We start from the raw sequence: 12,291 nt of genomic DNA, 5'->3' as shown, positions 1-12,291 counted from the left end.
CAAAGCAAGTTTCACCACTTCACTAGCACGTGTTGGCTGAGGGGCCAGAGAGAGAGAGAAACAGAGAGAGAGAGGACCTTGCTCATTCCACCTCCTTCCCTCGTCTGTCTGAGGGGCCAGAGAGAGAGAGAGAGAGAGAGAGGACCTTGCTCATTCCACCTCCTTCCCTCGTCTGACTGAGGGGCCAGAGAGAGAGAGAAACAGAGAGAGAGGACCTTGCTCATTCCACCTCCTTCCCTCGTCTGTCTCCTTCCTCAGTTGGCTGCCTCTCAGGGGAGTGTCCCTGCGACAGAGAAACAGTAAAACACACACAGACATCATCACTCACCTCCACAGTTCTTCACCTCCATGCTGCTGCTGCTGCCTTCATCCTTGCCCTCCACGTGGTCTGGCTCTCAACTTAGAAGGGGGAGGGGAACTGCCTTCGACTGCGCATGCAGTACGTTATAATCCACGACAAGGCATATTTTAAAAAATTAATTAAAAATAAACCATAACGTTTTTTAAATTTAAACCTACGTCAGATGAAGTACTGTGTTTGGGGCAAGCTTGGGCAATTGATTAGGGATACCTTACGAGTCATCTCTGAGTTGTAATCAAGGACAACAGATTATGTCAATTTCAAGAAAAAAAAGTCCAAACGGCTTCTAGGTTTTTTTCTTCCCGTTTTTCACTTAAACCTGTGGATTCTCCGTGGGGGGGTTGTGTATCACCAAGAAAACTTCCAGAGTTGTAGAGCAAGCGATTCTGAATCCAACAGTATAAGACTTTAAGTGTTTGTTTTGAATTGGGACTATACAAAGCACCAGAAAGGAGTGTGGGGGGGTATTTTCATTTAACATGGTAGAACGCGAAAAAGCCCTGCTGACTATAGTATACAGCCACTCTCGTGGCTGTATAATATAGCAGGAGTAGGAAATTCATAGCCCTCCAGATCTTGGACTCCAACTCCCATCTGCTCCAGGCAGCATGGTCAGTGGTCAAGGATGTTGGGAGTTCTAGTCCAGGAACATACGGAAGGCCACAGGTTCCCCATCCCTGATAAATAAGGAGCTGAGATACAACATGGGTAGAATCTGACAGGTTGTAGATGCAGGGGAAGAAGAGGATGAGAAATGTACAGGGCTAACCTAGCAGAAGGTGCATTCACTAGCTATAAAATGGCATTTGGGGCAGAAGAATATAAGGAGAGACCAAGCACTTTCTTTAGGCAAAGTAGATGAGTCGTAACAGAAACTATGAAAACTAAAGAGGTTGTCATTCATGCTTCAACTTTTTAGAACATAAGAACATAAGAAGAGCCTGCTGGATCAGGCCAGTGGCCCATCTAGTCCAGCATCCTGTTCTTACAGTGGCCAACCAGGTGCCTGGGGGAAGCCCGCAAGCAGGACCCGAGTGCAAGAACACTCTCCCCTCCTGAGGCTTCCGGCAACTGGTTTTCAGAAGCATGCTGCCTCTGACTAGGGTGGCACAGCACAGCCATCATGGCTAGTAGCCATTGATAGCCCTGTCCTCCATGAATTTGTCTAATCTTCTTTTAAAGCCATCCAAGCTGGTGGCCATTACTGCATCTTGTGGGAGCAAATTCCATAGTTTAACTATGCGCTGAGTAAAGAAGTACTTCCTTTTGTCTGTCCTGAATCTTCCAACATTCAGCTTCTTGGAATGTCCACGAGTTCTAGTATTATGAGAGAGGGAGAAGAACTTTTCTCTATCCACTTTCTCAATGCCATGCATAATTTTATACACTTCTATCATGTCTCCTCTGACCCGCCTTTTCTCTAAACTAAAAAGCCCCAAATGCTGCAACCTTTCCTCGTAAGGGAGTCGCTCCATCCCCTTGATCATTCTGGTTGCCCTCTTCTGAACCTTTTCCAACTCTAGAATATCCTTTTTGAGATGAGGCGACCAGAACTGTACACAGTATTCCAAATGCGGCCGCACCATAGATTTATACAACGGCATGATGATATCGGCTCTTTTATTTTCAATACCTTTCCTAATTATTGCTAGCATGGAATTTGCCTTTTTCACAGCTGCCGCACACTGGGTCGACATTTTCATTGTGCTGTCCACTACAACCCCGAGGTCTCTCTCCTGGTCGGTCACCGCCAGTTCAGACCCCATGAGCGTATATGTGAAATTAAGATTTTTTGCTCCAATATGCATAATTTTACACTTGTTTATATTGAATTGCATTTGCCATTTTCCCCCCCATTCACTCAGTTTGGAGAGGTCTTTTTGGAGCTCTTCGCAATCCCTTTTTGTTTTAACAACCCTGAACAATTTAGTGTCGTCAGCAAACTTGGCCACCTCACTGCTCACTCCTAATTCTAGGTCATTAATGAACAAGTTGAAAAGTACAGGTCCCAATACCGATCCTTGAGGGACTCCACTTTCTACAGCCCTCCATTGGGAGAACTGTCCGTTTATTCCTACTCTCTGCTTTCTGCTTCTTAACCAATTCCTTATCCACAAGAGGACCTCTCCTCTTATTCCATGACTGCTAAGCTTCCTCAGAAGCCTTTGGTGAGGTACCTTGTCAAACGCTTTTTGAAAGTCTAAGTACACTATGTCCACTGGATCACCTCTATCTATATGCTTGTTGACACTCTCAAAGAATTCTAATAGGTTACTGAGACAGGACTTTCCCTTGCAGAAGCCATGCTGGCTCTGCTTCAGCAAGGCTTGTTCTTCTATGTGCTTGGTTAATCTAGCTTTAATCATACTTTCTACCAGTTTTCCAGGGACAGAAGTTAAGCTAACTGGCCTGTAATTTCCGGGATCCCCTCTGGATCCCTTTTTGAAGATTGGTGTTACATTTGCCACTTTCCAGTCCTCAGGCACGGAGGAGGACCCGAGGGACAAGTTACATATTTTAGTGTGCAGATCAGCAATTTCACATTTGAGTTCTTTGAGAACTCTCGGGTGGATGCCATCCGGTCCCGGTGATTTGTCAGTTTTTATATTGTCCATTAAGCTTAGAACTTCCTCTCTCGTTACCACTATTTGTCTTAGTTCCTCAGAATCCCTTCCTGCAAATGTTAGTTCAGGTTCAGGGATCTGCCCTATATCTTCCACTGTGAAGACAGATGCAAAGAATTCATTTAGCTTCTCTGCAATCTCCTTATCGTTCTTTAGTACACCTTTGACTCCCTTATCATCCAAGGGTCCAATTGTCTCCCTAGATGGTCTCCTGCTTTGAATGTATTTATAGAATTTTTTGTTGTTGGTTTTTGTTCTTAGCAATGTGCTCCTCAAATTCTTTTTTAGCATCCCTTATTGTCTTCTTGCATTTCTTTTGCCAGAGTTTGTGTTCTTTTTTATTTTCTTCATTCGGACAAGACTTCCATTTTCTGAAGGAAGACTTTTTGCCTCTAAGAGCTTCCTTGACTTTGCTTGTTAACCATGCTGGCATCTTCTTGGCCCTGGCGGTACCTTTTCTGATCTGCGGTATGCACTCCAGTTGAGCTTCTAATATAGTGTTTTTAAACAACTTCCAAGCATTTTCGAGTGATGTGACCCTCTGGACTTTGTTTTTCAGCTTTCTTTTTACCAATCCCCTCATTTTTGTGAAGTTTCCTCTTTTGAAGTCAAATGTGACCGTGTTGGATTTTCTTGGCAATTGGCCAGTTACATGTATGTTTAATTTAATAGCACTGTGGTCACTGCTCCCAATCGGTTCAACAACACTTACATCTCGCACCAGGTCCCGGTCCCCACTGAGGATTAAGTCCAGGGTTGCCGTCCCTCTGGTCGGTTCCATGACCAACTGATCTAGGGAATAGTCATTTAGAATATCTAGAAACTTTGCTTCTTTGTCATGACTGGAACACATATGCAGCCAGTCTATGTCCGGGTAGTTGAAGTCACCCATTACTACCACCTTTCCTAGTTTGGATGCTTCCTCAATTTCATATCTCATCTCAAGGTCTCCCTGAGCATTTTGATCAGGGGGACGATAGATCGTTCCCAGTATTAAGTCCCTCCTGGGGCATGGTATCACCACCCACAACGATTCTGTGGAGGAGTCTGCCTCTTTTGGGGTTTCGAGCTTGCTGGATTCAATGCCTTCTTTCACGTACTTTCCTACTTCTGTGCACATCCTGGCTTAAATGTGCACATCCTGGCACATCCCCCCCCTCACTCTCACTCATGAGCAAAGCCAAGGGTAAAATACAGTTCAGTGCACAAATTATGTGCTGCAAACCTGAAGACCAAAACTAGTTGCCTGCAGAGAATCTGCAGCATGCAGAATTCCCATAGTTTTATTTATTTATTTATTTATTATTTATTTATTTATTGCATTTGTATACCGCCCCATAGCCAAAGCTCTCTGGATGGTTTACAACAATTAAAAACATTAAAAACAAATATACAAATTTAAAAACACATTTTTAAAAAGCAATTTAAAAAACACATGCTAAAATGCCTGGGAGAAGAGGAAAGTCTTGACCTGGTGCTGAAAAGATGAACAGTGTTGGCGCCAGGTGCACCTCGTCATGGAAATCATTCCATAATTTGGGGGCCCATTGAGAAGGCCCTCTCCCTTGTTGCCAGACTCCCAGCTTCCTCTGAGTAGGCATCCGGAGGGGGGCCTTGGATGTTGAGCATAGTGTTCATAGTGAGCACCTGCTAGAAATTTGCTTACCATTTCATTATCCAGGCTGTTGCTTTGCCAATATAGGTCCATGTCCTGCAGAACTGCTGTAGTCCAGAGTGGTTTTTTTGGGTCATCTTTTAAAAAAGCAACCAGAATTGGTTTTTAAAAGATTTTTATATATGCAATTGTTTGAGCTGTTTTTATACAAGTTCTGTTATATTGTAAATTGCTTCGGGATGTCTCATGGGAAGCGATTCTTTAATAATAGGCTGAACACCACTACTGTTGTGCTACAAATTAAAATGGCACACACACACACACACCATTACTGTGTTCTAGAAATGCTGTAACTGTATGAAAAGATCACACTGCCCTAACAGAATTCTCCCAGAGAGATGGATACCATTTCTGAAGCATTATGTTATACTGTGTCATACTAAATTAACTAAAGGTAGTTTGCTTCAGGGCCAGCCAATTTGCCTGCTCATTGGTGCTCATGCAAATTAAAGGAAAACTGAGACATCCCTCCATGGCTAACTGTCTGGTTTGATAATCTGCTGTTCCTGTGGTATTGGTGCTGTGTTCTTATTACCACACTGGATTTAATTGGTATGCATGCAGCTCTCTCTGCAAATATTGGAATACCTTTGCTTAAGGGAAGGGAAGGGTAAAAAGAGCAAGCAGCAACTGTCTGAATTAAGCAAACAAATCCAGCATGCAGTTTGCCAGACTGATTATTAGTGGCTTTGAGTAGAACTTTGTTAAAGCACAAGACAATTTAATTCACCCAACTTTGCATTTCTATATTCAAAATGTTAACATCTATATTGGATTTAAAAGAGGATGATTCAACTTGGCTAACTCCTTTTCAGAGACTCACTCCAAAATACCCATTACAGTTGCAACAAAATCACTTGTATCTCACATTTTAAAACGATAAAGCCTTTGCTTTCTCTTTACCCAATTTTTAGGGACCCGGAGGGACAGAAATGTCATTTTTCACTTAATTCAAAAGCTTTCTAGATTCACCTTAAAAAACAGTCTTTCCAAATAACTACATTTTAAATAAAGGTAATGTGTTTTGAATTACAAACTTTGTAAACATTTAAGAGTATGCATGCTACAAATTTGCTCATGAGCTGACTGAAGGTTAAGCAGCACCAAAAGTACCAAAGAGACTTAGCACATACGCCCATCATCTTGAGTCCCATCAATTCCACTGGGAGTTGCAAATGTTCAAGAGCAAGTCCAGCTTGCAACATTATTTCCTTAGGAGGAAAACTAAACTGTACGCAGTTCATCAATTTTCACAACTTGTGACCCGTTGAAAAGAGAAAACAGATTCTTAATCAATGGTAGACCTCACTTTGCTTTATTATAAATAGCATTAAAAATTAAATATACACACTATCTTCACAAATAGCAATTTAGGTTTAAATGCCTGAAATATAGTAAATCATTGTGGAATGCAGTGAAAACTAGAAATAACATAAACACAAGTCAATCTTTGACTGTACAAATACACCTGATGGGAATAAGTATTGCTTGTTTGCATTCCAGAGAATATTCTTTTAACTGTACCAATTCGGTGGGAGAGGTTACTATCGCTGCACTCCCTGCAGTACACGCCTCCCCCATCTGATGGGGCAAAACTGTCCTGCTTGCTTCAGCAAAGGGGTCAGAAGAGTGACCAACTAGACCATGAGAATGACAGGGAATATTTCATGCTGCACTGACACTGGTAAAGGTAGATTCTTTTGCAACATGCTCACCTGTATGATGAATTACTCTTAAAAAGTAGCATTACATACACATTGGCCTACGGTTGCACATACTATGTTGAGATTTTTAAACTGGTGCATTTTAAGTGAAAAATCAAGTCGTTTTTAAACTGGCTGATTATTCTTCCTTCATTTTCCAGTTATAGCCACAATCTACAATCTTACAAGTGCTGGCATTATGTAATATTTACTCATTATGAAGAGGATTGTGCTAAAGAACAAGGTACTTTAAATTACAGCTCGATATTCTTCCCATTTTATTCATCTTACTTTTTCATTTTAAATTAGATCCTTCTGTACAAATATTTCTGATGCAAAGATAATGGAAACAGCATTTCCAATTTTGTAACAATGAGAAGACACAGAAAAGTGACACAGCATATCATGAAGACTGTATAAGTGCCCTCAAGATGTTGTACTACAACTCCCATCATCCCTGACCATTCCTCATAATGGGTGGGACTGATGGAAGCTGGAGTCCAACAACATCTGGAGGGCAACAGGTTGGGTCAGTTCAATCTGATTAAAACTCATCTCAAGGGACAGCTACCCTTTGAGTTACAACAAACAAAATGACCCTTCACTGAACGACGCTACGAGAAAGACCAGAACATTCTTTATTTTATACTAAAATGGAAAATCACAGCATCCAGTAAACTTTAAAAAGCATTAACTGTCAAAATTATCCAGCACACAGGATGCAAATGTATAGTGCAGTATCTTCAGACTTCTGAAATCTGAGGTTGGAAGGAATAGTTTAAGTCTCCATTAGCTTTGAAATGGAAGGTATGGTTTAGAAATGAAGATAAATCAAGTAGGGGAGGTATTTCATAGATGCCACCATTCTGTTGTGTCTGCCTTTTCTTCTCAAGGGAACATACTCTACTCATGCTCAAACAAATGATCTTTTTACATACCCCATGACTCAAAGTTTTATTTTCTTTAAGGGAGTAAAGGCAACAGCTTCTCACTCTCTATGCTTGACCTTTATGCTTTAGTCTGATGGGACAGGTATGAATCCAACCACATTTGCTGTCTGACCCACATTGGCCCCATAATTATCAGAAACGTGGAAAAGAGTGGCATAAACAGACATTTAGAATTTGCACACATCAGTATAGATGTAAGGGATTGGTCACCCAAAGGTAAGTGTACCATATACAAATATGTTGTTTCTAAATGTTAACTATGAGAAAACGGTGCAACACAACAGCAGTCACCAAATGGTGAATAAATGGGGAAATGTTTCCTTGAAAGTAATAAACTAGCATATACAAGCAGCAACCCTCAAATAAGGGTTAACTTCCTTTTCTAGCAACAACTCCATTGAAGGTTCCCATCAACCAATATGAACAGAGGTAAACTCTACCTTGCTTCTCCTAATATAATCAAAAAGAATGCTGCCACTGGACATGTCAAGTAGACTACTCTACCTTAAAGCTTTTTCTGCTTAATAACTCTTATGCAGTTCGGATGGTAACAAGATTCAGCCTCTCTTTAGTCAGCATAGCCAGTACTCCACTATAAAACAACATTATGAGAATTTATGTATCAACTCCTCTACTTTGTAAATCTGCAGAAGTTAGCAGCTTTGAGGGAAATATAATTTTAAATATTTTCAAAGGACAAGTGTTTCACCGAAGTCTGGCAAAGTGCTGCTTCAACTGTTTGATTAGTTGCTTCGTATCTACATGTTCTGGAAAAGCTTCTTCAGACTTCTGAGCAGCTGCATAACTCCTTTGGAGATCTCCAGCCTGCAAGAAAGGCACACAGTCTGAACGACATAGAAATGTTGTCAACAAACTTGTTTTACTAGGTTACTTCCACCCCAGCCGCTTTAACATATCAGACACAATTCAGACTTGGCCTATCATTCATGCCCTAGTGTATTTCCACAGATTATTGTAGTGCATTCCACACAGGACTGCTTTTGAAGACAGTCGAGAAACTTTAACTGTTTGAGAAATACTGTTATTTTATCAGTTACACTTATTTCTGGCCTCAGTTAAAAGCACTGGTTTTGACCTTTAAAATCCCAAACTTCCTGGGACCAAAAATATCAAGTATATCCTCAACCAACATGAGCTTGCCTGAGCACTTGTTCCTCCTCTGGGGTACTTCTCTGGGATCCCCCCCTACTCCCTCCAGGTCAGAAGTGCAATGGGTAGGCACTACAGAAAGGTTCTTTTTAGCTGCAGCATTCCAAATTTGAAACGGTCTCTCAAGAGAAGTATGTCTATCCCCAATACTCCTTGTTTTGCTACTTGCTGAAAAGCCAGTTTTATTCCAGTGGGCTGCTCCCAGTTACTGCTTTTAAATAAATACTTGACTAATGATGCTGCTGCTTTCACAACATTATTGTAGTTTGTTTTAGATTATTTGTTGTTTTATTGATTTTAAGACACCTTGATATTATTTTTTTAATATAAAGGGTAGCAATGCTAGAATAAAAAAGCAAGTTAAAGTTATGTGTATTTAAGTCCCGTTTATTTAATGTAAGATGGAGGTAAGAATGACCCCCTCCTTGCAGTCCTTCCACCGACAAACAAAGACCTTCTTATTCCAACAAGCCTTTGGAATTGAAGGCTAAGGATAGGGCGTGAAGGGTGCTGCATTGCTAATGTCTATTATATTACTTTTAAACTAGTTTGAACTCTTTTAGCTATATGTGTGTATGGTTTTAATATTGGAAATAGTTGAATCCTATTTTAATGTAGATTTTGTATGTTTTTAATTATATGTATTTTTTATCTGGAACCTGCCATGAGTTCCAGTTTTGGAAAAATGGTGGGGCATAAATAAAGACAACAACAACAACAATAATAATAAATATAGGCTACAGATTTACAATATTTTTGATCCATTCAGGGTTGAGAATTGTCATGATCAATTATGGAACCATTATTGTAAATGTATTAAAATATGGAACAATGTGATCTAACATGTTGTATGATGTATAAGAATATCCTCACTTTGTTGCATCAAGATAAATATGAGAGAGAATACTCATTTTGTTATGTTGAGCTGTTTTAAGCTTTACTGATTATATGGTAATAGGTAGGATTCACATGAATGTCTGCATATATAATTAATATAATAAATAAATGTGCCAACTGGGCCACCTCGCTTAAATAAACAATTATTTATCTGAAACTATAGAAAATTCACACTGTAGTTAAGGTATTCTGTTAATTCTTTTTGTCTGTGCACACTCATTTCCCAGTTAACAAAGTTTACTGATGTCAACTGAATGTGAAATTTAACATGCCTAGCTCTCCCCTAGTGAAATGAATGCTATATAAAAGTGCTTAACTTTAGCAAGGTAATTGTTTTATTTCTATGTAGACAGGTTTATTTGACTGCATTCTGCTTTTAAGATTATACAACTGTAGCACAAATTGAATAGTAAATGGGCATGATCCTTCCCAAAACCACAATTTAGTGCCCATGAACGCACCCATGATTTTTCATACAGAATTTTCCTTGATAACCATGCTTCCTGTGCCTACTGCAGAGAGACCAGAAGAATAAAGTAATGATGTTACCTGATCAGACAGTACAGCAAAATTGAAGTGTGGCTCATACATATGAGGTGCTAGTCGTGAAGCAGTTTGCAGAAACACTCTTGCCTGAAGAACAAAAAATACAGGCACAACTGACTTACAGATTTGTCTAGGACAAGATACACAAGCCCTCTATATTCTCTTTTCATCTTGAATTTGTCAATGTTATTTTAGCAAAGGAGGCTGTCTTATAGCGAGTCAGACCATTGAAGGCCTGCCATTTTTTGGAAATCCAAGGCTATTGAAAACAAGGCCTGCAAAGCTATGGAGTGGGAAAATCTTTGGTTCAGAACTGTGGCTCATGAACAGCCAGTCTATTTCCTGTTGCAAGAAAGAGCAGCTTCTTCTCTGTCTGGACCTCTGGATGAGGAAAACGTTATTGTGACTAGGCTTTAGCCAGGCTGTTCCACTTCCATAGTGTGAAGAAGATACACAGTTTGATACCTCCAGTAGCTCTGAGTAGGATCATGTCAGTTGCCCCAAGTGAAATGAAAGCTGTTTTTATACAGTAAAGTTGATGAGTTTAACTTTTTGTTCCTGGTGTGCTATTTACAGTACAGAATTGAATTTTAGTTCTGAACACGTGGGGGGGGGGGAACCAATCAGCAAGTAGGAAACGATTTTGCAGTATGGGGGAATAGAGAAAAGATTTAATATATTCTTCACTAGACTCCATTTTATCTCTTTTTCGCAAGCATTTTTTCCCCTGGAACTTTTTTTCTGCCTGTTTGTGCTGTAATTTCTCTGGAACACACACAGAGAAAACAAAATGTGGCTTTTAGATTTCATTCTTGCCGTTTATAAATGTATTACACGGGGTTAGGTTTTTCTATGGCTGACAAACTTTCTGACAGCTCTGATTAAAGTTTGTTACTTATCCGTTATTGGAGCTCTTCTGATGATTTTTATAGAGACCTAGTTTTTTTTTCTGTGTTGTACTTTTAACACATCTGATTGTTTCACAGAGCTAGAATTTCCTGGGCTTTGGCCCATGGACACCTTTGAATAGGTTTAATTTTCTAAGTTAATTTTCCTTCTTTCTCTTTCTACGTTTTCCTTTTTTTATTTCTGGGTAAGACTCAGACTTCTCTATTTTATTTTTAAACATTTTTCTTTCACTTTTACTTGAAATAATTGTCTGTTTGGATGTTCCTGGCACCAGAGATCTCTACTAATCTGCATCAGAGATGCTTTATTCCTCCCACACTAAGATGCTATATAGTTATTGTTGTTGTTAAGTGCCTTCAAGTCGATTACGACTTATGACGACCCTATGAATCAGCGACCTCCAAGAGCATCTGTCATGAACCACCCTGTTCAGATCTTGTACATTCATGTCTGTTGCTTCCTTTATGGAATCAATCCATCTCTTGTTTGGCCTTCCTCTTTTTCTACTCCCTTCTGTTTTCCCCAGCATTATTGTCTTTTCTAGTGAATCAGGTCTTCTCATGATGTGTCCAAAGTATGATAACCTCAGTTTCATCATTTTAGCTTCTAGTGATAGTTCTGGTTTAATTTGTTCTAACACCCAATGATTTGTAGTTTTCGCAGTCCATGGTATTCACAAAGCGCTCCTCCAACACCACATTTCAAATGAGTTGATTTTTCTCTTATCTGCTTTTTTCCACTGCCCAACTTTCACATCCATACAGTAGCCTCTTGTCCAGAGTATAGGTTGCACATCCAGACAATCAGATGCTGTAGCACCCCCATTTCTTTTAAAGCATTCCATAATTTTTCACGATCTACACAATCAAAGGCTTTCCTGTAATCTATAAAGCACAGGGTGACTTCCTTCTGAAATTCCTTGCTCCGTTCCATTATCCAAAGTATATTTGTAATATGATCTCTTGTACCTCTTTCCTTTCTAAATCCAGCTTGGACGTCTGGCATTTCTCGCTCCATATATGGTAAGAGCCTTTGTTGTAGAATCTTGAGCATTACTTTACTTGCATGGGATATTAAAGCAATAGTTCGGTAATTATTGCATTCCCTGGGATCCCCTTTCTTTGGAATTAGGATGTATATGGAACACTTTCAGTCTGTGGGCCATTGTTTAGTTTTCCATATTTGTTGACAAATTTTTGTCAAGATTTGGACAGATTCAGTCTCAGTAGCTTCTAGCAACTCAATTAGTATGCCATCTGTTCCTGGTGATTTGTTTCTTCCAAGTATTTTAAGAGCAGCTTTCACCTCACATTCTAAAATTTCTGGTTCTTCATCATACGGTTCCTCCGTGAATGAATCTGTCATCCTAGCATCTCTTTTATAGAGTTGTTCAGTGTATTGCTTCCATCTTCTTTTTATTTCATCTTGGTCAGTCAGTGTGTTCCCCTGCTGATTA

The 12,291-nt window shown here is 39.8% G+C and overlaps 1 protein-coding gene across 2 annotated transcripts in view; it reads right to left on the bottom strand.

The window, feature by feature from the left end:
• Positions 1-5,936: 5,936 nt before the first annotated feature.
• Positions 5,937-12,291, bottom strand: part of TTC8 (tetratricopeptide repeat domain 8) — a 64,082-nt gene continuing 57,727 nt past the window's right edge. For both annotated transcript variants that reach the window (XM_061611921.1, XM_061611922.1), the window contains 2 exons: positions 9,930-10,013; positions 5,937-8,138 (listed from right to left, as the gene is read on the bottom strand). In XM_061611921.1, the coding sequence (XP_061467905.1) occupies positions 8,019-8,138; positions 9,930-10,013 (204 nt within the window). In that variant the 3' untranslated portion in view covers positions 5,937-8,018. The remainder of the gene's footprint in view (positions 8,139-9,929; positions 10,014-12,291) is intronic.

This window comes from Rhineura floridana, chromosome 2 (assembly GCF_030035675.1).
Source record: "Rhineura floridana isolate rRhiFlo1 chromosome 2, rRhiFlo1.hap2, whole genome shotgun sequence".
Taxonomy (NCBI): Eukaryota; Metazoa; Chordata; class Lepidosauria; order Squamata; family Rhineuridae; genus Rhineura; species Rhineura floridana.
Note: the sequence above shows the minus strand (reverse complement) of the source record. Positions and strands in the feature narration are given on the sequence as shown.